The sequence below is a fragment of the Enhydra lutris genome, unplaced genomic scaffold (genome assembly GCF_002288905.1).
Source record: "Enhydra lutris kenyoni isolate GAN:26980312 unplaced genomic scaffold, ASM228890v2 scaffoldscaffold43, whole genome shotgun sequence".
Taxonomy (NCBI): domain Eukaryota; kingdom Metazoa; phylum Chordata; class Mammalia; order Carnivora; family Mustelidae; genus Enhydra; species Enhydra lutris.
The window spans coordinates 11,762,900-11,789,065 of NW_019154127.1; the positions used below are offsets into that span (position 1 = coordinate 11,762,900).

The 26,166-nt window shown below is 53.9% G+C and overlaps 2 protein-coding genes across 4 annotated transcripts in view; one reads left to right on the plus strand and one right to left on the minus strand.

Moving 5' to 3' along the window:
• Positions 1–15,499, plus strand: part of LOC111155708 (MX dynamin like GTPase 1) — a 30,939-nt gene extending 15,440 nt beyond the window's left edge. For 2 of the 3 annotated variants that reach the window (XM_022516026.1, XM_022516027.1), the window contains 7 exons: positions 1,177–1,255; positions 3,011–3,133; positions 3,477–3,618; positions 6,055–6,213; positions 8,830–8,906; positions 10,283–10,534; positions 14,836–15,499. In XM_022516026.1, coding sequence (XP_022371734.1) covers positions 1,177–1,255; positions 3,011–3,133; positions 3,477–3,618; positions 6,055–6,213; positions 8,830–8,906; positions 10,283–10,534; positions 14,836–15,066 — 1,063 coding nt within the window. In that variant the 3' untranslated portion in view covers positions 15,067–15,499. The remainder of the gene's footprint in view (positions 1–1,176; positions 1,256–3,010; positions 3,134–3,476; positions 3,619–6,054; positions 6,214–8,829; positions 8,907–10,282; positions 10,535–14,835) is intronic. The other variant, XM_022516028.1, reaches the window with a different exon arrangement.
• A 343-nt stretch (positions 15,500–15,842) lies between these two features.
• LOC111155673 (transmembrane protease, serine 2) overlaps positions 15,843–26,166 on the minus strand; it is a 29,205-nt gene continuing 18,881 nt past the window's right edge. The window contains exons 9-14 of the mRNA XM_022515963.1: positions 25,345–25,520; positions 24,314–24,409; positions 22,520–22,662; positions 21,937–22,089; positions 16,109–16,159; positions 15,843–16,001 (exon numbers count right to left, since the gene is read on the minus strand). Of these exons, the coding sequence (XP_022371671.1) occupies positions 15,843–16,001; positions 16,109–16,159; positions 21,937–22,089; positions 22,520–22,662; positions 24,314–24,409; positions 25,345–25,520 (778 nt within the window). The remainder of the gene's footprint in view (positions 16,002–16,108; positions 16,160–21,936; positions 22,090–22,519; positions 22,663–24,313; positions 24,410–25,344; positions 25,521–26,166) is intronic.

Here is a 26,166-nt window from a genome sequence, read left to right on the forward strand (position 1 = left end):
ATCAGAAAGCCCAGAAGCTGACCCAGGTACACGTATTTGATGTATGATACATGTGGCCTTTCAAATCACGGCCGCATTAGTCTGATTATCGATCAGCGGCGCAGCGGGGAATTGTCAGTTTTATGTACATTTTAGCACAATTAAAAAACTGACAGGTGTGGAAACTGATACTTAGCCGTGAGTGTACCCTCACAAACAGGCTCGTAAAATCATGGTTCCCTGCTGCCCTGTAAAATAAAAGTCTGAAAAAAGTCCTTTAAAATATAAGGAATCCTGTAATCACTCAGCGAACACAGATTTGGGTACAACGAGAATAGGCCTTCCTTCCTCTAAGCATCTTGTGGTTTAGGCTCTGGTCTTGGGGAAGGGTGTGTCCCCTACATCAGTGTCCTCCACGCTCCTCTGTAGGCACTCATCAGTGTGTTTTTGTGAAGCCCTATGCCACCACGTATCCATAGATTTGCACGTATTACACACAGAAGGGTGTGTGTGTGCTTGAAAACTCATTTGTAGGTGACCACGTGCATTTTTATAAAAACCAGTTTTTATAGCCAGAGGTCATGAGACACAATATATCAGCTGGAATGGGTCACCTGTACTATTTTTTTTTAAAGATTTTATTCATTTGAGAGAGAGAGAGAGAGGGAGAGAGCATGGGCAGAGGGAGAGACAGAGGGAGAGGGAGAAGCAGGCTCCCCACTGAGCAGGGAGCCAGACACGGGACTTAATCCCAGGACCCGGCACTCACAACCCGAGCCAAAGGCAGATGCTTAGCCAACTGAGCCACCCAGATGCCCCTGTCCCCCCCCTTTTTTTTGAAGTAGGCTCCAAGGCCAGCACAGAGCCCAACTCGGGTCTTGAACTCACAACCCTGAGATCAAGACCCAAGCTGAGGTCCAGTGTGGGATGCACAACGGACTCAGCCACCGAGGTCCCCGTGTCGCATCCATTTGAGGTATACGGGATAGTGACTCAAGACTTCGGTACAGCCCTCTACCACTCGAAGTATCCGAAATAGGTCCAACGGAGGCATCGTCATTCCGTGCACGCCCACACGGCACATCAGTTGGGTGCCCGCTGGAAGTCGCTTGACTCTGTGGGCAGCAGAAAGCTGACTCCCATTTTCTGGCCACGCCAAGGTGGATGTGTGCACCGTCTCCTCTGCTCTGTCCGCAGGGTTCTCCTGGAGGAAGGAAGGGCCACAGTCCCCTGCCTGGCGGACAAGCTGACCTCCGAGCTCATCATGCACATCTGTGTAAGCACAGGCACAGCGGTCCGTTTTCTGACCACAAACCCAAAGCTCTGCCGTGCAGGCTGAGTGACCCACTGACGACCCTGGGGGTGGGCGACGTTGCAGGAGTGGGTCTGCTCGGGTATCCAGAGCAGCTCTCCCTTTCCAGCAAGCTCCCAGGTGCTGTGGACGCTGCTCGTCAGAGGACCACACGTTGGGTGGGAGCTCGCAGACGATATCCACGCAGCCTAATTAAAAATGAAAATCTTACGGGCCCTGCACCCACGTTCCCTTTCTCCTTACTGGCCACTGTCATAACGCCTTAGTCGTTGAGATGATCGTAGTATTTCATATTTTAGGTCTCTCTGGGGTTCTTTCTCAGAATTTGTCTGGACAGAATCTCTTGCTGTTTCCCGTCTGCGATCCCTTAAAGAGATTTCTTGGCACACATCTCTCTTGCATTTTGCGCTTGATAATTCCCGGGTCAGAGGCCTTGGTGTCCTGGATTCTGCTGGTCACCCCCCACGACGCCCGGGCTTCAGGTTTTGACTCTGGGCCTGTTTTGGGACTGGATCTGTGGCCACTCAGAGAACCCCAGGTTCGAAATCTGTTTCTCCAGGGAGAGGCGGCCTTGGCTCCTGCCAGCCCCCCGGAAGGGCCTCCTGCCGATTCTCCGCTTGATGACTCAGGGAGTGCAGATTTGGGCGGCACACCTGTCTGAGGGCTGGCTTGTGGTCACAGATTTTCAGTCCTGATTTTATGTTCTTCTGCTCAGCTCTGGGTTCAGGTGTCCCGTGCAATCCCCGAAAATGGGGAGGGAGGGCGGGGCTGTTCCTAGCCGACCCACACATTGAGAGCCTGGCTCTTTGGTGTCCCGGCTTTATGTAGAAGGAAGACGCCAGCTCATTGGATTCCCTGCCTCCAGCAAGCCCACCGGATTTATTCTTAGCCCCAGCCAAGTCCTTTTCTTTGCGACGAATACCCCTTGAGGCCAAATCTGGCTCTCCTCTTGCTCTCCTCATCGGTCCCCGGTCTCCTACGTCACCCAGCCATGCCTCTGAGTGTCTGTCCTGCCCCTGTCCACCCACCGATGCATTTCCAGTGGTGCTTTCCCCATGTCAGCCAGCATTTTTTTTTTAAGATTTTATTTATTTATTTGACAGGCAGAGATCACAAGTAGGCAGAGAGGCAGGCAGAGAGAGAGGAGGAAGCAGGCTCCCTGCTGAGCAGAGAGCCCAATGCGGGGCTCGATCCCAGGATCCCGGGATCATGACCTGAGCCCAAGGCAGAGGCTTTAACCCACTGAGCCACCCAGGCGCCCCTCAGCCGGCATTTTTTGATGTTTGCGGTGGAAGAGGGAGCTGGTGCCCGCTATCCACCATGTTGTCAGGCACAGAAGTCCCCAGTAACATTCATCTGTGGACAGCAGGAAAGTGGTTGGATCTCAAATGGCTCCAACGGCCGCTTTTTCAGAGCCCATGAGACAAGTGGCTCTTTCTAATCTGCTGGCAGAGTGGTTGTCCCGTGATCACAGAACCACTCGTTCCTTCTCCGACGGGGGCAGGCTCCTCGCAGAGTGGTAGCCTCTGTGCCTCCCGGAGGCTGTCCCCCAGGAGAGCGGGGACATGGGGAGGGCTCGGCGGCATCAGCACATGCTAACCCCCCCATCTTCTCTCGAGAGGGAGCCAGGCAGTCAGGTACACCCTGCAGAGGGAGGCCTGGGAGCTCCCGCTCCTTCCCGGTCCGTATTCATGTCTGTGCCTTTTCTCTTTTCCTCAGAAAACTCTGCCCCTGCTTGAAAATCAGATAAAGGAAAATCATGAGAAAATAACGGAGGAGTTACAAAAGTACGGCTCAGATGTGCCCGAAGACGAGCACGAAAAGATGTTTTTTCTGGTAGACGTGAGTGTTACACATCGCCTCAAGTCCAGGAGTCACACATCTTTGTCCAGAAAGGGATCTTGTGCCTCATGCCCTTTCTTACTGCTCCCCGAAAGCTGACCCAGGCTCGGTCTGCCCGCTTGGCCCCAGAGAGGGCTGGGGCGGAGGGACGGTGAGCAGGGAGTGACAGGTGTCACGCGTGCTCCCTGAGACCCCAAGGCAGTCAGGGCAGGCTGTGGGGGTCTGTCACCCCTGGAAGGGGGCAAGGAGAGACTCACCTGCCTTCTACCTCCACGAGACCTCCCAATGCCCCCATGTGTGTTTGAAAGACCTCCACTTACCCTTATGCTCTCCTTGTTGGCAGAAAATTAATGCCTTTAGCCAGGACATCAAGTCCTTGATCGAAGGGGAGGAGTCAGTGGGGGAGAATGAGAGTCGGCTCTTTACCAAAATCCGGAACGAGTTCCACAAATGGAGCACTGTGATTGAGAAGACGTTCCAGAAAGGTGAGTCCGGGGTGCCACCGGCGACCTGGAGAGCGGGCTGGAGTGGGGGGGTTGCAGGGGGGCAGGGGGTGCGGCTGGTATGGATGCCGGTGAGGGGGCGCAGGGGCACGGGGCGTGGAGGCCACACGTGACCCAGCCCACCCCCCTGAGCTCGGGCCAGCAGGGGTCAGCTGTGGATTTCAGACGACACCTGCAGAAGACACACCATGGCTTATTTCTGCTGACCAGACTTTCCCTTTGACCACTGTCCTTGGCTTTGAGTTCGGGACAGAGGAAGATACCTTATGCGTTTTTCACACAATTCAAAGGCCGTACCTCTCAGTCCTGCTTGTCCCTTGGATGAGGTACAGAGGGCAGGAGGAGATAAATAACAGCATTTCTTGTTGGAAAAATGGGGCCGTCCCTTGCCCCATCTGCACAGCTCCCACGCTGCTACTGGAGCTAACCCCATAGCACAGACGGCTGAACACCGCCATGTGATGTGATCTTCCATCAGGGAGGGACTGCTGTCCCTTTCAAGGAGACAACAGTCCTGACCTCTGGCAGCCCCCCCACGCAGCCATCGCTCAGCAAGTTTATGACAGTACATAGCCCATGAAAAATTAGCTTATTTTTTTTAAGATGCTAAATTCCTCCCAACAAATGATCAGTTGCAAAGCATTGGGCACCCACATGCAGGTAAATGAATTTAGACCCCTAAGTCCCCCCTTATGCAAAGATAAACTCAAAATGACTCAGAAACCAAAATGTGAGCCCTAGAACGGTAAAACTCCCAGAAGAAAGTGCAGATTTGAATCATGTCCTTGGATAGGCGGTGGATTTTAGACGGGACGCCTATAGCATGGATGACCAACAGAATAACAAAGTGGACTTCATCAAGGTTAAAAACCTGTGTGTGTCAAACAGCACCCCTCCCCCCCATACAGAACAAGAGGAAATATTTGCAAATCGCACATCTGTAAGGGCCCCGTATCCAGAATATACAAAGAGCTCTTCAGATTCAACAACAAAAAAACAAATCATCCAAATTAAAAATGGACAAAGGATTAGAGTAGACCTATCTCTAAAAGGAGACATACAGATGGCTCAGAGGCACGGGTATAGACTCAGTGTCCTTAGCCATCAGAGGGACGCAAACCAAATCCACAGGAGAGCCCCTCACACCCGCTAGGATGACTAACACGCGCTTCTCCAGATGCCTCTCTCCTTGGCTTGTAGATGCCGCCTTCTCCCCGTGACTTTCCTGTGTGGGTCTATGTCCTGCTTTCCTCCTCTAAGGACCCCAGTCAGATGGGATTTGATCATCACCATCTCCAAACACAATCACATTTCTGAAGTGCTAGGGATTAGGACTTGAAACATACCCATTTTGGGGAGTCACAATTCAGCCTTTGACAGCAGACCATGGAATATTACTCAGCCGTGGAAAGGCATGGAGCACTGAACTTGGTACAACATGCATGAGCCTTGAGGCCATCATGCTAAGTGTAGGAATTGAGACACAGAGAGCCCCAGGATCTTTGATTCCATTGATATGAAATGTCAAGAACAGGCAAATCCATAGAGATAGAAAGTAGATTAGTGGTTTCCAGGGGCTGCGGGGGGCGGGGAGTGGGGAGCGCGTGCTGATGGGCACAGGGTTCCTTAGGATGATGGAAGTGTTTGAGAATTAGCTGGTGGGGATGGTTACACCATGTCCCTCATGCACTAAAAATCACTGAACTCTACACTTTATTAGGGTGAATTTTATAGTATGTGAAGTATATCACAATTAAAAAAAAATGCCTATGAGAAAATTTCTCCTGAAGAAAAGAGGAGACCCAGACCACGATTCCTGGTTAGTTGTTCAAAAAGAGGAACCAGAGCTCTCTGGTCTTGCACCAGCGGAAATATCCTCCATAGTCCAGTTTGTTGAGAATTTTAAAAATTGCAAAAGTATAAAGAAGAAACAAAGTGTTTTATGTAGCAAACAGTGATCTTATGTATCTGGTTACTCTCTTGTCTCCTCTGATCTATGAACAATTTCTACTCCTGCTGTTGTACATGGATACTTGGATGTGTGATGAGTCACGGATTCTGGATGGTGATACAATTTCTTTGGTAAACAGCTATAGAATTTCTTCCCCAAGAGGAAATTCCTTCCTTCCTCCCCTTCCCTCCTCCCGCTGTTCACTGTTCTCTGACCTCACACGCTGGCTCCACACTTGCCGCCTTGAAATGACTTCAGGAAAATGGTCTTGAGATCCATTTTTTTACTGCAAACCCTGAATTTTTTTTCCATTTGCAAATCAGATTTGATTTTTTTTCCCTTGCCTCGCTGTGCTTTCAGAAAGTCCAGAATGATATTGTATTAAAAAACAAAAACAAAACAACAACAACAACAAAAAAAAACCCAAGGTTCCGTTTGTAAAATAACTCCAAATCCTTCTTTTCCAGGTTACCAAGCTATATATAAACCAATGGAGAAATTTGAAAATCGGTATCGTGGCAGAGAGCTGCCAGGGTTTGTCAATTACAAGACATTTGAGATTATCATAAAACAGCAAATCAAAGAACTGGAGGAACCTGCTGTGGATATGCTACACACGGTAATGGGTGAGTTCTTGATTTTGCTTTTAGGCATTTTATTTCCAGGGGAGGGAAAGGCTTGCACCCAAACCAGTGCTGACCTCCATAGCTCTCCTCCTGCAGTGTTTCTTAACCTCCCAAGAACCCGATTAATTCTCTGGTTCAACATTTCGATTCAGTTCTGACCCTGAGTTAGCACCCATCTTCCAGCTTAAGGGCTCAGCCCCGCAGGACCTCCCCGCCTCGTCCGTGCTTCTGATGGACATGTTACTAGTTAGAGTTCGCATGGCCTCCTCCTCAGGTTCTATACTTTGCTAGAGCAGCTCACAGGATGAGGAACACACTTTACTTATCTCTGCTGATTTATCTTAAAGGATGTACTTACCTTTGCCAGTTTACTGTAAAGGATGTGAATGAAAGAGATCCATAGGGGAGGTCTGGGAGGGTCCCAAGGGCAGGTGCTTTTGTCCTGTGGTGGGGGGTACCACCCTCTTGGCCCATGGGTGTGTTCGCCAACCTGGAAGCTCTCTGAACCCTGTCACTTAGGGGATTTAAAGGAGGTGTAATCAGGGGCGCCTGGGTGGCTCAGTGGGTTAAAGCCTCTGCCTTCGGCTCAGGTCATGATCTCAGGGTCCTGGGATCGAGCCCCGCATTGGGCTCTCTGCTTAGCGGGGAGCCTGCTTCCTCCTCTCTCTGCCTGCCTCTCTGCCTACTTGTGATCTCTCTCTGTCAAATAAATAAATAAAATCTTTAAAAAAAAAAAAAAAAGGAGGTGTAATCAATGATCACAAAGACATAATCAATTATCAGCTCCGTCTCCAGCCCCTTCCCCCCTCCCCAGGGGTAGCAAGGGGGGCACTGAAAGTTCCAGGCTTCTCCTCCAGGCGTGATCTTTCTGGTGACCAGGCCCCCCCGTCCTGAAACTGTCCAGGGCCCACCAAGGGTCACCTCGTTAGAACGAGAGATATTCCTACCACCCAGGAGACTGTAAGGAGTTTAGGAACTCCGTGTCAGGAACCAGGAGCACAGACCAGATACCTTTGTCTTACTGTCCACACCTCCAGGCGGTTCCAGAGCTGTGATTTCTTCACAGACTCCAAATCCTGCATTTATTTGACACCTCTGAGGATCATGGTTCACCACTAAAGAACTGTCCATCGTGCGATAGTTCTGAGATTCTCGAGGCCGCATGAGTCTAGGTGCTCTGTCATGGCAGGTGGGAGAGCATCAGCAGCCACGGAGGAGAGACGCAGCTCTCCCCAGGACCGACGGCTCCTGTCTCCTGTAACTGCCATGCTCTCTGTCACCGAATCTCTTTTCTCTGTCCCCACCGTGGCTGATGCCATATTTCACTCATGCCTCAACTGTCTCGTTTCAGCAGGAAGTAATAATCATTTATGGATCCATGAACCCGTAGAGGTTGGGGACTGTCCCATGACAGCACCCTAACAGATGTATTTCTAATCCAATTTTACCTTGAGTCTTAATAATTGTGTATCAGAACTGGTCATTGTGTTGTGTTGATAGAGCCTTACAGTCATAGACAAAAACTTTGAAACATATATGTATATACACCTCCCTCTGTTTCAGGAAGACAAGATGTGGAGTCAGGAAAAGATTTTCAGGGTGCCTGGGTCAGCTGAGAGTCTGACTTTGGATCCCCGCTCAGGTCTCCATCTCAGGGTTATGAGTTCAAATCCAGCGCTGGGTTCCATGCTGGGTGTGTAGCCTACCTAAAAGAAAATTTCAAGCATAAAGATGCTGCACATCGTATTAGGACAAAATTTTGTCAGGAAGTCCAATGGAAATATGAGGAGTTTCAAAAACTAAAAATATACAAAAAAATAAAGATATAATGATGGGGCATGGGGGGCTCAGTCATTGGGTGTCTGCCTTCAGCCCGGGTCATGATCTCAGGGCCCTGGGATCGAGCCCTACATCGGGCTCCTGGCTTGGTGGGAAGCCTACTTCTCCCTCTCCCACCCCCACTGCTTGTGTTCCCTCTCCTGCTGTCTCTCTTTCTCTGTCAAATAACTAAATAAGCTCTTTTAAAAAAATGTAAATTTTCTGATGATAAGAGCATGTTCATGTTTTTTTTTTTCAAATAAATAACATGGCCATTTAGAGCCCATTGATGTATGTGAGAGTGCTGTGTCTTACTATAAAATATTTATATAGTTATAACGTACCAGAGATTACATTCTTTGCAACTATCTCTGTCTAGGGTGAAAAAAAATTTTTTTTAAGATTTTATTTATTTTAGGGAGAAAGCACAAGAAGGGGGACGGGCAGAGGGAGAGAGAATCCCAAGCAGATTCTCTGTGGGACGTGGAGCCTGATGTGGGGCTCGATCCCAGGACCCTGAGATCAGGACCTTAGCCCAAACCTAGAGCTGGAATCTTAACCAACCACGCCAGCCAGGCGCCCAGGCTGCAATGTTTAAATGTCAACGAAATACACCAGGGTACAATTAGACTTTAAGCCAGAGAGCCACCAGCAAAAAGGGCACGGCAGATGGCCCTGAACGGGAAGACGGGGCAGAAGGGAGGGGAGGAAACTTCATTTCTGGATATTTCACCCTCTTTTTTTTTTTTTTTTTTTTTGGCAATGTACGATTATGAATGAATCTTGTTTTTTCCTCAGATATGGTCCAGGCCGCCTTCACGGGTATTTCGAAATCAAACTTTGATGAATTTTTCAACCTCTACCGAACTACCAAGGTAAAACTGACCGCATGTTATTTAAAAAATAGTAATAATAATAATGTCAGCCTGACGCTGGAAAATAGATTTCTTGGATTGAGACCGTCTCGACTTTACTGGGTGTTTGGAGAAGCAAAGAGTCCTGTGCGGTAGTGAAATTGACCGGTGGTCCTGCCGGTGAGGTCTGGTGGGAAGCAGTAAGGTCGGCTGAACGAGTGAGACGGAGGATAGAAACCAGATCCTCAAAACCACTAGAACAAAGGAGACCCATAGCTCCCGTGGAACACCGTCGCCTCTGGTCACAACGGCTTTAACCTTGAAACTCACTGCAGAAGCCACAGGGACGCCCGGTGTCTTCCGAGAGTGAAGAGGCAGGAGGAAGTCACACCTCCCTGGTCCGCTTTTAGAAACGGGCTGCCTGCGGCTCAGCCCAGGCCCACATGGCCCAGAGCGTGGCCTTGGCCAGCTTACATGATAGTAACTGAACCCTCACGTTCCAGAGGCTGGAGGGCCCTGATCGAGGTGCTCAGATCCCACATCTGCTGAGGGTCTGATTCATGGCTTGTCGTGGCTGCTTTCTCCTTGTATCCTCAGGAGAGAGAGAGAGAGACAGAGAGGAGTGGGGGAGGGAGGGGGAGAGTAAGGGAGAAGGAAAACACTCTGCTGTCTCTTCTTACAAGGGCGTTGACCCCATCTGTAAGGGCTTCACTGGCCAGGCCTGGCCCCCTAAAGTCCCCCCCCCATGCCATCGCACTGGGGATTAAGCTTTCAACCTGTGAATTTTGGGGAACACACATCTTGCCCCCCAGCACCCAGCATCGCTGGGGAGATTAGCTTGGCCTTGCACAGGCTGGGAGGCTTGCGGTGGACTACTTCTGCTGCCTGGACCTCTGGAATGAGCACAGAAGAAAATGTTTGGGGCTTGGGGTGCCCCTAGCACTACACGTCACACTTGGTGGCCCTGAGTGTGAGTTCTGGGGAGTCCAGATACTTTCCGTGTGAGAGATCGACGCCCTAGCCAGTTTCTTCAAACTGTAGGGACATGAAGGATGCAGAATGGAACTGACTTAAATTTTTGGCCCCACTCTTATCCCCGTGAGCTCTCTGATGGGGCCTATAGTCCTGATTCAATGGGAAAGCCCCCCCAAAGAGAAAGATAGAAGCTGAGACCTTGGGCCCACAAGCCAGCCCATTTGGGTTGCAGGAGGGGCGTCCAGGCTCCTGGGAGGTTCCGCACCCGGCCAGGGTGGGAGCCCCATCCTAGACAAGCCAGCGTGAGGTGCTGTCTTGGCTCACTTGGGAGCCGGCTGGCCATGGGCTCTGCGGAGGACCTCCTTTCTCGCGCCTGTGATCTGTTTCTGAGGGACCGTTGTTGTGCTTCTCTCCTGCTGCAGTCCAAAATTGAGGACATTAAATTTGAGCTAGAAGAGGAAGCCGAGAAGTCCATCCGCCTTCACTTCCAAATGGAGCAGATCGTGTACTGCCAGGACCAAGGGTACCAGCGGGCGCTGCAGAAGATCCGAGAGAAGGTGTTGGAAGAGGGAAAGAAGAACCAAAAGATAAACAGCGTGATGACCACCGAAAAACTTTCTCCAGTAAACATCTCCTTGTCTGAGATCTCTGAGCATGTGGTGGCGTACTGTCAGGTAAGCCCGTGGGCACCTCCAAAGGCTGGTTTTCAGTCTGTGTCCTTGTCTCGTGAATGCCTCTTTGGCCTACCGGTCTCTGCATGGTGACCACCAGTCGGCTCGTCTTCCAGGCCCTTCTGGGAGCTCCGTGGAGACATTGCGCCTCGGAGAGGTGAGCAGAGGCCAGGGCTCGGAGCCACCCACTTCTGGTACGGACAGACTGTGTGGCCCTGGCCAGGTTAATTGACCTCTCTGAGCTTCAGCTTTCTTCTCTGTAAAGTGGTATTTCCTCCCAGTTCTTGTGAATCTTCAGTGAGATAAGCATGGCTAGGACCCTCTGCTCAGTGTTGGTGGGCAATGGCCGTGTGCCCAGTAGGAGCGACTCACAGAGATACATGCTTTGATGGCTGCTGTCCATTTCAACTAATGTGGAAAGCAGTGTCGATGCTGGGGAAGGACGTCCACCTCAGAGCCGCTGAGATGGGTGGGGGTCTAGACAGGTAAAGCAAATAGGCATCTTTCGGTTTACCAGATATCTCCATCAAGTCAGTATGTGGATGCTTTCAGGCTTTTCGAATTCAGCAGCGCACGCCAGTCTCCTGGGATGTGGCAGTCATGCAGATGTGGATTGCAAGTGTGAGGTGGGGTGAGGATTGTGCGTCTCTAATGGGCTCCCAGGGGATGCCCTTGCTATGGGACAGAGACGGTCAGACTCCATTGCCTGCAGACGCTGTGACGTGGCCCACGTGAGTGAGTCCTGTGAAGGGCTAGTCAGGAGGCACCCATGCACCTTGGCATCTCCCGCAGTTAAGCCTACTACCTGTCTGGTCATGGGCCTCACAGAGACATTTAGAGGAGGCAATGCACAGACAGAGAGAATCCCGAGAGGAGGATGAGTTGATGGTGGAAGATGTCCCCCACCCACCCCGTCCTGAGCCCTCCCTTCTCCCCAAAAGAGGTCCTTCTCTGGTTTCTTGACATCGTCCAAGGGAAAGCTTTCTTCTTCTTCAGGAAAATCTCTGGCGCTTAAGGCCTTCAACGGATTGGATCAGGCCCACCCTTGTGATCTCAGATACTCTCCCTTACTCAGAGTCAACTGACTGGTGATGTTAACACATTTACAAAATACAGAAATATCTAAGTTAGCATTTGATTGAATAACTGAGAGATTTGACCAGGCCACAGTGATCTACAAAAGTAGCGCACTCCGTTACGTTGATGAATTCTCCCCCACAGATGGCCTGCTTCATCCCACCCTTGGCAGTCTGCTCTTCACTGAAGTTGCTGGCTTCTCGACATGGCAACTGATCGAACATGAGCTCTTGTGTTTTCTCTTATTACAATGAGGTGGGGTGTGGTTTCACAGCGCAAGAGCTATTTCTATTCCCCATTTAGGAAACTGTGCTTCTGGCAGAAATTCTCTGCAGAGCAGGGTCTCAGATCTTGGTGATTTGTGGTGCAAATATCCCAGAGTTTGTCCTCTGCCTGGTGACTTTCTTTTTGGTGGTTTTAGACCATGCTGGCGTTTTCTAGATTTCTGAGTTGGGCTCAATAGTTATTTCCTTGTGGGGCTTCCGAACTTTTTGTAAAAATGTCTCCACTAACACCGCTGGACTTTGTCTCTGAGATTTAGAAACAAAGTCTATACATTAAAAGTAATATAACATTTCAACTTTTATATTTAAACTGTGATGCACTTGGAATTACATGGTGTCCAGAATGAGGCTTGCTCTAGATGGCTGTTGGTTGTCCTCGAACTATCACTTGAAGACCCTATCCCAGGCCCGCTGGTGTGTAATATGCCTTTAATCAGTCACCCTCCTCCTCTGTGCCCTGGGGTCTCTTTCTAGATCCCGAATTCTCTTCTATTGGTTTACTTTTCCTAAGTCAGTGATTACTGACTTAGGACTGCACACGATTACATGTGCAGCTTTTTATACAAGTCTTAAATGTTTAGTGTAGCTGATATCCCCAAATAGTGCGGTAAAATATACATCACGTAACATTTACCATCTTAACTATCTTTATGTGTCCTGGTCAGTGGCTATAGGCACATTCACACTGTCATGCAGCCGTCCCCCCTGTCCGCCTCCAGTACGGTCCACATCCCGTCCCCATGAAACACGGAGTTCAACATCCCCTCCTGCCACCCCGATCCTCCCCCATTCTACCTTCCAATTCTGTGGATTTTCGTATTCAAGGTAGCTCGTGTAAGTAGACCTGTGCAATCTCTGTCCCTGCGTGTCTGGCTTATTTTACATGGCATAATGTCCTCAAGGCTCGTCTTTGCTGGGACACGTGCCAGAATGCCTTCCTTTTAGAGTAGAGTGACTTTCCATCATAGGGACCGACCACATCTGGTTTATCCGCTCATCTGTCCATGCACATTTCACTTGTCTGTCCCTTCGGGCCGGATAATGCTGCTGAGAACATGGACAGGCAATGCGGTCTGTCGTCCCACCTGGCCTGGCCTTAGGCAGAAATGTTCCACCCATTCTCGTTTGTTCGTTTCAGTATGAATTGTCGGATTAGCTTATCCCGTTCCGGATGAGACGAGAGCTGCTGACATGCTCACGGCGCTTATATTCCTTTACGGGTCTGCCAAGGACACTCGACTTCCTCATGATGTGAGATTTTTCTATCCAGGAATATCGAGGGTCTCTCCTCTTGAAGATCTCCTTTTGGGGGAGGCTTGGAAGTGTTTCAACGCTCTCTTTGCGTAGACTGGGCACACTTTTTCCGTTTCGTCTTCTGTTTGCTGTTGGATATGGTCTCTGCCGCTGATTCTTATGCGTTTTCCCAACAAACCCTCCCCGTGCGGCACAGAGCGATAGCTTCCCATCCCCCTTCCCTTTCCAGTTTCACACCCGGAGCTCCCGCTTCCGATCCTTTTAGTGCAACTGGAAACAACTGGAGAGTCAGAAGGCAGCCCCACCTTGTCTGAATCTAACGAGAATGCTACTTTTCTCCATTTAAGTATGATCCTCCCTGGCTAAAAGCAAGGTTTCGGTGGAACTGTGCTCCCCCTTGAGGTTCCAGGGGGAGAACCTGTCTCTTTGCCTCGTGCAGCTTCTGGAGGCCGCCCGTGGTCCTCAGTGTTTGGCCACTCCTCCATCTTCAAAGCCGGCAATGCTGCATCTCCGACCTCCTTCCGGACCGCACACCGTCCGAATCTGCCGCCTGCCTCCCTCCTTTGCACCCGGCCCTCCAGAAAATGCAGGATACTCTCCTTAGTTTAACATCAGCTGACAATCTCAACCCCATCTGCGTCCTCAACTCCCCTTTGCTGCATGAGGGCCTGTGCTGTTCTGTGGTCAGGACACAGGTGTCCCTGTAGCCATCTGTCTCCCTGGTGCGCTCATTGTGAAATCGGGCAGGTGTCCCTAGGTCAGGGGTTGGCACAATGGCCCCGTGGGTCGGTAAGGGCCAAGGCAGCTGACTGTCACCACTCAGAAATTTCTTCTCCATTACCGGAGAGATGGTTTCCCGCAAACATGGCCCGTCTGGGGGATCTCCCGCTCGTTCCTTGTCCCCTTTCCTCCGCCTGCTGTGGTGGCAGGCCACATCCCTCGCTAACTGTCACCCTGGGGCCCAGAGCTGTGTCCCAGCTCTGCTGCATGGCCTCTCGGGTGTTCTTCACTGAGTGCCTAGTCCACGCCTGGCCTCTCTTCCAACTTTTCCCTTTCAGCTTGTTTAATCTTTTTAACCATCTCGTGAGGCCAGGTTCTCAGACTCTCACTATTTTCTGGGGGAGGAAACAGAGGCACGGGGACATGGAAGGGACATCAGCCTGTCTCAGGAGGCTTTTCAGTAACAGGTGGGGCCTACGGAAGAAGGAGGGAGGGAGGAGGGAGGAAGGAGGGAGGGTGAAGGGAAGGAGGAGGAGGGAGGAGGAAGGGCTGACACTGACGTGGGACATGCAGAGACAGCAGAGGACGCCCCTCTGTGGCTTTTGACAGCCCAGCCCTTTTTTCTGCTAAATAATTTTCATGTGGATTAAAAACCAAGTCCTAAAATCTTTCCAGCAGAGCTGCAAATCCATTGAAATTGGAGTTTTTGTTCTCAGTCTGTGTATTTACCCTTTACAAGCCCATTTTATCCTCTCTGATCAGAAGGAACACGAGTGCTCAGGACTCCTGGGCGGGGGAGGCGGCATCGGGGCTGGGGCGCTCCCTGCACCAGGGGTTCCCCAGAGGACACTGCTGGGTTGGAGGCCCAGCCGGGGGCGTGCACCTGCCCAGCCGTGCCCGACACTCACAGGCTCCCGTGGGCCCCAGAGCCCTCCGTGACGGTGACCGTGACCTCTTCTTCCCCGCCAGGAGGCCACCACGCGCATCTCCAGCCACATCCCCCTGATCATCCAGTACTTCGTCCTGCAAGTGTACGAGCAGAAGCTGCAGAAGGCCATGCTGCAGCTGCTCCAGGACAAGGACACCTACAACTGGCTCCTTAAGGAGCGCAGTGACACCAGCGACAAGAGGAAGTTCCTGAAGGAACGGCTGGCACGGCTGGCCCAGGCTCGGCGCCACCTGGCCAAGTTTCCCGGTTAAGGCGGCTCCCAGACCCGCTCGCGTCTCCAGGGCACCTCTGCCAGGAGCGGGACCCGCACTCTCCCCCGAACCTGTGTCACAGATCCTCGAGCAGGCAGCAGCCAGTCTTCCCAGCCACTATCCGTGCTCGTCCCTGCGCGGGCAGAGAGCTAGGAAGAGGACGTAGGTCGTGATTTGGCCTGGAGGACCGCTGCTGCCACCGCTGCCTTCCCGCTTAGGAACAATGCATTTCCACCCTCGGGAGTGTTCCCCCGAACCCTCTGTGTCTCCCGTGGGGACCCGTGCATGCGAAGCAGCATCGTAGAAAGCTTAGGTCCTGCTTTGTGCACCTTGTTTTCATGCCGCTGGTGTTTTGGGAGCATCTGGGGAGCTTGGGGCGGGCACTCTTAGACCCTGTATCTCACTGATTTGTAATAAACTCGTTTCTACCAGACATGCTTCTGACGCCTTATGTTCTGGGGGGAGGACCCTGAAAATGATAGCGGGTGAGACCCCCGTGGCGCCCACGGCGGGGCCCTCGGCGGTCGAGCCAAGAACATGGCTGTTCACGAGAGGCCCCGGGGAGACGAGGACAAGCGGCAAAGCAGCGGAAAACAAAGGAAACAGGAGGAGTGGGTGACGGTGGCCAAAGGCCCAGGCCCCCCGTTAGAAGGTGAACACAGTGACAAAACCGTCTTGGGCATTTGAGGTTCGCGAAGAGAGTAGCCCTTTAATGTTCTTACCACAAGAAAAAATATCCTCTTTTCCCCCCTGGGAGGTGCGGGAATGTTGGCGGACTAGACTCGCTGGGGTGAGTATTTCACAAACCGGCAAAAAGCGCCCGGCAGGGTCTCTCCTGCAGATGGCTGGGAGGCGGCAAAGGCCTTGACCTTGAGTTGTCCTTGGGGAGCCCTGCAGTGTCTACTGTTCTCCTTGGTCTGGTCAGGGCTGGGGACCTGCAGAGACACCCGGCCGCAAGTGGCTCGGGCGCAGGAACCCGAATGGCGGGCTGTGCCCAGGCCGGACACAAGGGAATCCGCCTCCATGTCCCGTAAAAGCCTACAGGAGAGCCGTCCGAAGGAGGGTGGGAGCGAATGTTCTCCAGGGACATGTCCTGCACAACCAGAGTGGGCGGTGGGAGCACTTTCTGCCGGCTGTCCAGAAAGGGAGCAGCTGCCCCAGGAGCTGTGCGTTCCCAGGCAGCGGGGGCTTCGGGCCCAGCCAGATGACCGCCTCGCCAGGGTAGTTGACTGGTGACATGTGCCCCTCCCAACCAGCCCCAAACCCCAGGTCCCTGCTGACCGCTGGGACGCTAGGATGCCCAGCGCTTTGGCACAGTCTGAGAATTTGCTTGTAAGAGGGGATGCCCGGAGAACAGTGGGCGTTCAACCAGTTTCAATCAGCTCCCAGCAGGGGGCGGCACCTTATGCCTTTCACGGCTGACCACAGGCTGGGGCGGGTTTCCCTCCTGCTAAGAGGAAACGTTATTACCAATGCAAATAGACTTCTGCAAGAGGGAAGGCAGGTGGGTGGTGTGGGGTCCCCTCCAGCAGGTGGTACGAGGCCCGTGTCCCTTTAGCACAGGGATGCAGACCAGCTTCTCGCCGGGCCTGAGTAACATCTCCCGCACCAAGCACCCCTGCCCCCCACGGGAGGATTCTGCAGGGACCAGAGGCAGCCCGGAGATGTCAGTGTTGCTCAGGGGTCTTCTTTCTCTGTGGTTACAATTTTCCTGGAGATTGAAAGAGGAGGTGGAGGAAGAAACCTAGTATGGGCTCCGGAGAATGGAATTTCCCCAGGGGAGCACACGAGGTGCTTGGAATCACTTTCATTTCGGTCCCAAACAGCAGGTGTCTAGGGATTCCCCTGGGCTTGTCCTGACCTGCCATCCACAAGGGAGAAGTGGACTGTCCCTTCTCCCAAGTCGACTGTCCCCTTTCCCAGAGACAGAGAGAGCGAGCTCTGGAGTCAGCTGGTGTGGTTTCCTCACTCAGAGGACAGCCAGGCTCAGACAGGGGCGTCAACGTGCCCTCCCTGTTCTCCCATCTGCCATCCCTACCCCCCTACCTGTGAGGAACACTGCCAGACCACAGCCTCTCTCTCCAGATTCTGCTGCCCCCCTAGAGCACTAACACAAAGGGCCATCTATCTGTGAAGAAAGAACATGCTAGAATACCTACGGTGCCCACTCAGGAAACCTCACTTCAGGTGAGTCTGGTCTGGGGCTCCGCACCCCACCGGCTGGGGCTGAGTTTGGAGCAGAGCAACGAGAGGGGCTGGATGGAACCAAACTGACTGAAACAGGAAGCCATGGTTTTCCAGGACAGCGGGTCTGACATGCCGTAGGTGCTTAATAAATGCTGTGAGCAGAAGTGGAGCCTGGGACACACTGAGCATTTGTTCAGAGGACTTTCTGGATCCGTGACTGTCTTCTGAGAAGCTTGAGCCCTTGATTACTATCCTTGAGGAAAAGCAAAGACAAAAGCAACCCACCAGCCAGAAAAGCCCCTCAAACGTCAATTTTTGTTTCAGAGGAAATTCCGGAATGAACGCAAGCGGCAGATCCCCCAGCAGGCAGCGGGCAGCAGGGAGGGCAGCAAAAGGCACACGGACCTTGGCTTTCACCTGTCCGACCTAGTCTTTTCCTCCCAGGGAAGAAAGCCCTGAGCGATTCTGTGGGATTTCACTTGGGTAGAAGCTCGGTCCCCGTTGTCACAGCGAGCTTCTAGCAAATAACCATTTATGGGGTTGGTTCCTTAAAACGAAGCTGGGACACCAGTGAATTTTTAAATATCACTTTATTCTGGTACTTTTCTTAGAACACCGGGTTTACTGCGGGGAGGAGTTCTGGTGTGTGTCGCACCGGACATCACCCTCCCTGAGTCTGGGGCGGCGGAGGGCTGGCCCCGTGGAGTTTGGCTCCAACCAGGGGCGTGTACAGCGACTTACAAAGCCAGGCTCAGGGCCAGGCCTCGGTTGGAAGGGAAATCAGAGTGGGATCCGGTGAGCCATAGGAGAACAGAGAGAAAGGGCTGAAAACCAGCCTGGAGTCTGGGTTCAAGGCAGGACTGTCCCCCATTAACAACTCAGCTGGAGGCACACCGAGGGGGTACAGGTTTCAGTGCTGGGAACTCACCCACACAGCCAGAGGCAACACAATGACCAACCCAAATTACTCACTTTTATCAATACTGCTGTTTTCACTTTCTTCTGACTAGTATTTGGGGTTTATTTATATTAAGTAAATTAACTCACATCATTTATAAAGGTTTTATTCTAAAGATTTTATTTATTTGAGACAGAGACAGAGAGCGAGAGGGCGAGCGACAGCATGAGCAGGGGAGAGGGGCAGAGGGAGGAGAAGCAGACTCCATTCCATGCTTGAGTACGGAGCTCAAGGTAGGACTCGATCCCAGAACTCCGAGATCATGACCTGAGCAGAAGGCAGACACCCAACCTACTGAGCCACCCAGGTGCCCCATGAAGATTTTAATACAAAATACCAGCCTCTCCCTAGCTTCAGCATTCTGGCTAGATCTTCCAAGTGAAACCAGCCTCATCCACAAGTAAAACCACTCACAAGGACACTCCAGCTTGGAAACTAGAACTGAAAAGATCGTCCGCTGGCTTGCCCATGTGGACACCGTAGGACTTGTGATCCGTTATTCGCAGATCCTTTATTTGCGAATCCACCTACTTGCTAAAATTTATTTGCAGCTTCAAACTCAACACTCGCACGCTTTGGCGGACGTGTGCAAAGTGGCCAAAAAATGTGAGTCGCCCGACGTGCACGCTCTGAGCCGAGGACAGGCAAGGCAAAGCCCTGCCTTCTCGCTTCAGCTCTCGCTGCACACAAGCGCTCCTTGTGGTCTGGTTAGTGCCACGTTCCCAGCATTTTATTTTCGCTGATGACTCTTGCGATTTCAAACAGCCGCTTAGGTGCTGTCCTGAGCTCTGGGCTGTGATGTGATTCACCGGGCAAGCGGGCGTGTGGCTAAGTTTCTCCAGGACTCCTGGTGCCATTGGCCGTGAGCTCTGTGCTACTGCGTCAATTAAGTGTCTTTACACAGACACCTGCAAAACAAGGTCATGAAGAGACCAGCTGACAAAGACCAGAGGCTCATAGGCACCTCACCCTTCCCTGTTTGTCGCCTGGAAGCAATGATTCACTGTTCACTAAATCAGCGCTCCTGCTGGTTTTCTGATCCATGATTACCATGACTAAGACTCAGCTGTATTTAAGCGTGTTGCCTAACAAAAAAAGACCTATTTTACTTTTTAACACTTTTTCTGTAATTTTAACACATCTTGATATAATGAACACAGTCACCTGTCGTGTTTGTAGGACCCACAGGATGTGCGCCATGCAAAGGATGTGAATGCATTTCTGTTCTCGGGCAGAGAAAAAACTCATCCAGTCTTTCTCTCTGGCTCAGTCCCCAACTCCATGGGGCTGGCGTCCAGGAGAGCTGAGGAGGTAGCACTGCCCCCAAGAACAAGGACTTCGGGAAGACAGCTGTAGGGGACAAGACGCTGAATGCATTTTGGGGCAGGTTGACCCTGCAGAGGGATGTGTGGGATAATGAGCAGAGAGGTCTGGATGAAGAGAGCTGGGTCTCAGGGCCTGAGTCTGGGGGAAGCTGGAGCCACGGGTAATGCCCAGGCAGGAGATACCGGGGGTCACCACCGACAGGCCAGCCCTGAGGGCCGATGAAGCTAACCATTAGACCACATCTGCCCACACCCTTTGCCTCCTACCGCACCTCCACCCTCAGACCAGCCCCCTCGCCCCTGCCTCCGCTGTGCAACACCTACCCAGCATCACTGCCCTCCAAGGAGAGGCAAACGGGTTCTGTGCGCCACCCAGATCGCCAAAGACTCCATGAACATTTGGGGAAAAAAATGCATAATTTATTTGTACAATATTGCACAACTGAATTTACAGTTTAAAAAAGATACAAAACAAAAGAAGATACAAAGGAAGACAAACAGTGGTCACAGAAAAAGAGGTTAAGGAAGGAACACGTCCTCACCACGACAGTGCTTTTGAACATCTGACTTGGGGAGCAGGCGGGGTGCCGAGGGTTGGGAAGGCCCCCGAGATGCTGCCACCCAGGAAGCACGCAGATTCCGGGAACGGGGTCCCCATGACCTTCCGCTTCAAGGTGAAGCCCCAGGAAGAATCCTTCCTTCTCTTCTGGGAAACCAGCAGGCCTGAGCAGTACTCACAGCCAAGAGCCCCGAAGCCCCACACTCGGCAAACCATGGCCCTTCCCTCCCTGGGAAGCCTGAAGGGCAGAAGGGGCCTCGGGGAGTCCAGAACGCCCCTTCCTCTTCTTTGTCACTGGCCCAGGCACTGCTGCTCAACACCTGTGTGCGGAACACTCTGCAGAGCAGTTCAAGTCGGCCGCTGTCTGCACTTGGCGAGGACGATCATTTCAAGGAGCCGAACGCAGCAGCTACTTCCGAGGCCGGGGCCAAGGCTGCGAGCACGGAGGGAGTGACGCGTAGAAACTTGACATGCAACAGTGTATCTTCAATCACGCATCCCTGATTTCCCCCGGGGTTACCTCGATTTGCACGTGATTAGCAGGCTCCAGAGGGTCCACATGGCACCCCACATTCTCCAAGGAAGAGGGGGGTGGGGAGTGAGGCTAGGTCTCCCTCGGGGGTGCCCCACCCCATGCGCAGTGGCCGCCAGCCCAGCCGTGCTCAGAGGGGGCGTGTTTGCAACCAAGGGTTCTGTCTGCGCTCTTGCCCTCGCGAGCAGGAGCAATCTTGTCTTCAGCCATGAAGGGCTGGTCCCCTGGTTTCCAGCCACCATCAGGGGCTGCTGAGAAGGCACTAAAAATGATCAGCAAAGACCCCTGTGGGTTGGCCAAGGTAGCCCTAACCGGCAGTGACCCCAAAAGCTTGCCCTGACAGTCCCACCCGGCTTTCTCCCTGTCTATTGCCAGCCATCCAGCAGCTGAGAAGTCACTAGCCCCAGGTGCGTCCAGAAGTGGTCCCCGCAGTGGGTTCAGAAGGAAGATCCCAACAGGGCAGCCTCCCACCCATTGTTCTGCACTGGCCCTAGGTGCCCACACCCAGCTGGGCCCTGTCACCCCTTTCAGACGAGGGGTCACGGAGCAAGGGCCTGTGGCCTGCGCAGAACTGTGGAGAGCGCCAAACACAGACAAAGCCACTATTTAATAACAATGAAAGGACCTTCCAATCATTTCTAGAAATACACGATGCCCGGGGAATGAAGAACCGGCCCCTTCACTTTCTCACGGACACAGTGCCAAGGACCAGGGCACACGGATTAGCTGTTTGCCTGTTCAAAATGGAAGAAAGAAATGATGTTTTCTTCAGCCATAAAAAAGGTAGCCAATTGTTGTTTGTTTCTGCTTAGACTGACTTCTAATCAAATGAGCGAGTGAGTGGGACCAACAGATATTTTTTTCTCCTGCAGCACGAAGGTCAAGGAGTTGGACAGGGCCCCTCTGGATTGATTCAGGAAATTTTCAACTTTCAGTATCTGTGGGCCCTGCTCCTGGGCTCCCAGGGAAGCTGTACCCCAATTCTGGTCATCACCACCTTTCCTTATACCCAGGAACTCCGGCTGCTCCCCCAGCCCAGGGCACAGAAATCTGGCTCACTCTGCTCTCTGCCGGTCACCGCAGTTGGGTATGAGCAGTCTAGGGGTGCTGGGGAGCAGACCCGGCTGAGCCAGACCTAGGAGGCATGGTCTGCAGTGCATAGGACAGCCCGGGGACAGCGGGCTCTGGACTCGAAAGGCTCCCAGATCTTTACAGCGAGCGATGCGGACTGCACACCCACACCCCACAGACTTCGGGGCTCTGACACCAGACTAGGAGCCCTCGGGGAAGAGGGGGATAGGAAAGTTACCCTCATTTGTCGGTAAATCCAGTCCGTAAACACCGCCACGTTTCCGTACACGCCTGGCCTGTTAGCTTTGGCGCAGCCCGATCCCCAGCTCGTGTCCCCGATCAGCCACCAGAGGCGGCTCTTCAAAGTGACCAGGGGACCTCCGCTGTCACCCTGGAGGACGCGGCAAGGGCAGAAGTTCAGACCACAGCCCGCGCACACAAGCGGCCACGCGCCGAGGGCGGGGGTCGAGGTGGGCGCCCCGTGGGAGTCACGCGTGGGGGCGCGGGTCTCGGGGCTCCCCGAGAGGGGCAGCGCTGTAATCCCCAGAGACTACGTGCCGGTAACGAGTTTTAGGCGGCACCAGGCAGGAGTTACCCAGGAAACTGCTGACCGTACTTTTACATAGTTCAGAGACTTACTTCTGACCCCGCCACAGGCTGACGAAATAAACCCCCGGGGGCGCGAGCGGGGCGGGGGGCAGCACGCGCGTCCCCAGCGTCAGCGCCGCGCACGGCCACGGCCACCCGAGCGCGCCCGGGTGCGGGAGCGCGGACGCCCCTCCCCCCGCCCCGCCCGGCCCGGCCTGCGCATGCGCGCTCACCTGGCAGGAGTCGGTGCCTCCCCGCAGGTAGCCCGCGCAGATCATGGCCGGCGTGACCAGGCTGTTGTAGACGTACTTGCTGTTGCATCGCCAGGGCTCGATGAGGGGCACCATGACCGCGTTCAGCTCGTCCGAGGTCTTCCCTGAGAGGAAGGACCACACGAGCTGCGGCGGGGCCTCCCTCCCCCGCGAAGGACACCGACGGGCCCGGCCCCTCCCCGCCCTCCCTGCCCCTCCCCGCCCTCCCTGCTCCTCCCAAGCCTTGTCCCGGGACGCGGGGTCAGCCTCACTGCGGTGCTGCGTGCTCAGTCCTGCCGGCTCCGGAAGGCCGCCCGCGTTCTAGAATCTCCCTCTCACCACCCAGCGACGCGGTTTGGGGCTCCCTCCTCCGCAGACCCTTCCCGGGCGGCCCCGGAGCTTCCACATACTGCCCCACCTCTCGGCTCCCCTGCACGTCCAGCGTGGGCCCTTGTCGTCTCTACAGCTTCCCTCCTGCCTCGCCACCTCCACATGGCTGTCCTCCAGGCACCACGGGCTCCAGGAGCCAAAACAGAGCCTCTTCCTGCTCTCAACCCCAAATGCTCACCACCTAGTGCTCCCCCGCTCAGGCCGTGGCACTACCACCCCCCCACCCCAGGGCTCAGATCACGAAGCACAAAGCTGCCCTCCCTGGGTCCCTCTCTCGCCTCTGCTGACATCCACTCCATCAGCAAGATGGTGGCTCCACCCCAAACGTGCACTGGTGTCCCCCGCGCCAGCCCGCCACCCACGGCTGAGCTGCCAACTGGTCAGGCAGGACCACGCCACGCTTCCCCACACTGGGGTTCAGCTCCCCTCCTGCCTGCATCCTTTGCACTCCCCAGAGAGTCACCAGATTACATCATTCTCCTTTTTCCAACATAGGATTTATTTGAGAGAAAGCACGTGTTCGAGCAGGAGAGAGAATCCTCGGTTAGACTCGTCTCTGAGCACGGAGCCTAAAGCCGAGCTTGACCTCAAGACCCTGAGATCACGACCGGGGCTGGAATCACAAGTCAGACGCTGAACCGAATGAGTCACCCCCATGCCCCTGTTCTTCTCCTTAAAACCTCCCAATGGCTTCCCATCTCAAGCAGAATAAAAGCCAGTGTCCTCCCCATGGCCCGTGAGGCCCCGCACGGCCCACACCTTCACCCCGGCTTACCGCACCCCAGCCACACTGACCCTTATCTCTTAAACAGCCTGGTCATTCGGATCTCAGCTCCAATGTTGCCTCTTCCAAGAAGCCTTCCCCGACCACCTCTTCAAAGCAGCCAGGCCCTTGCTGTCACAACTTCCTGCCGTTTGAAAGCCCTAATTCCGTTACCTGCTCCCTATCTGGCCATATTCTGCCCCCAGACACCCACGAGAAAATGCGGACATTATCTGTCCTGTTTTGTTCCGTGCTGCGCTCCCAGCCCATGGGAGGATCCCCGCAAATCCATGCCGATTTTCCCATCTGTCTTGGCCGCCGCGAAGCCGGGCACACACCGTAGGGCTCACCCGCGGTATCTGTGTTCACACCAGACGCCTGGGTGCCCGGCTGGCCTGCCCCTCCCCGACACGCCCCCCCCCCACGCTGCCCCGCCTGGAACTTTTCAGCTTGCTTTAGAGGACGTGTGCACGTGCGCCGCACACACTTCTCACAAGGCTGCGAGCCATACGTAAGATGCCTGCTCGCACCACTAAGCGCTTGCAACAGGAGGTAGTAGAACCAGGATTAAAACCGCAGACCTCCCACTTCCAAACCGCATGCTGTGTCCCGGGGGACCTCACCTTTCTCGTGGGTGGCCCCCCACCCGGAAATCCAGCAGGACTGGTTCGGCTCCAGCATCATGCCCGGGTTGGGCAGACACACTGGTTTCACTTTGTCTGCTCCAGGAAGAGAACACACGGTCAGCGGGTCTGGTCGAACGGAAGGCTTCCCGCGACGGTCTTCCCCTGGCCCTTCCCCACCTGTGCGTGGCGGGGCCTGGTAGCACCGTCGCTCATGGGAAATTCCAGATCCCGACGTGTTCTGGCACTCCCGCTTCCCGTCCCTGCACCCCTTCTTCTTACAGGCGGGGTGCTCCCTTCTCTGGAGTTACGCTACTTGCAAATGGAATTACTGCCTCTAAACATTCACATTCAGGGCGCTCCCCGCTGCACCTCGGAGGCCTCTGCCGGACACCACCCCCACCGACCAGCTCCTTCTGGGTCTAAACCGTATCCCAACTTGAATCCAAACACCTCGAGGAGAGGGACAAGGCTCCGCCTCATCTGTACCCAAGCGGGCTGGAACATTCCACAGGGACCCTTGCATGGACTAGAACGGCCGAACACGAACCCAAGGGGAACCCTGCATGTTTTTTACTGTTGTAAACTGTGAAGTGGCTTATTTTGGGGGGGGTCACGTGAAAACGGAAAGTACTGACAAACGTTAGACCAGCAGTTCTCAACTACAGGCGATGTCGCCCCGAGGATGTGTCCAGCGATGGGACACACTGTTGTCACAGCAGAAAGGCGCTGCTGGCCTCTGGGGGTGGACGCTAGGGCTCCCGCTCTGTGTCCTACACCGTGTAGGAGGGCCCCACAACCAAAGGCGGCCAATCCCAAATGTCCACGGGGCTGTGGCTGGGGCCCCTTCCTGACTTCCGCGTGTTGATGAAATCATCGCTCTGTAAGGGGTAGGTCGCCCCGTGAGCCAGCCCTCCGCACCCCTCCCTCCGGTTGGTCAGCACGGCCCGGGGTTCGTTCCCATCCACCTCTGTCCTTAAGATGCGGCGCAAGTGGCGCACGCGCCGAGCCCCAGGGACACGGGGGCATACCGTTGAAAGTCAGAGGCGTCTGCAACTTCATTAAAGCGATGTCATTGTTCTTGGTCTTGGAGTCGTAACTGGGATGGGAAATCACTTTCCCCACTCGGTATCCGTGTCCGTAGAACATGAAAGACTGTCTCAGGATGCCCGCGAAGACCGTCCAGTACCGGGGGTTGTTCAGGGGTCTGGAGGACAGAGCCCAACGCCACTCAGTGTCTCGGCAGTGCGAACTCATCTGGTGACTGCAGAAGTCACACGCCGGAGCCAGGCGTCCCAGAGGGGCACGACCCCCTAGAAGCTACATGGGAGGCCAGCAAGGTCGTCCCCGGCTCTCCCATTCCCCGGCCCCTCCCCTCTACGTCGTCATGAGCTCCTCCCTCCTGTGCTCCGCACCAGCCTGCAAACCAAAAAGGTTCTAAGAACACTTTCTCTTCGGCCTGCTGCCTCCAAAATGAGGTTTCACACCTCATTTCTGGCAGGACAGGGTCTCACCTACCTTTATGTGGTAGGGCATCTTCTGGCATACAGCAGGAGCTCAATAAATGTGCACCAATGTCTAGACTCTAGGTTTAACAGCCATCTGGGCATTAGCCTTATTGAGGGGTTTCCCTTGAAGAGAATCCCGGATCCGGGAGCCATCAGGAGGAGGAGGAGGAGGAAGGAGGTAAGGAGGGAAACCTCTCTCCTTCCACCCTCCCCACAGCCTCTGGGAGGAGGCGGCTCGCCTGTCCCGCAGGGGTGCAGAGAGGACACTGTGGTCAGACACCTTGTGTGAATGGCTGAGGCCACACAGCGGGGGGATGGCAGGGCCGGGACTCAAGCCGGGCACAA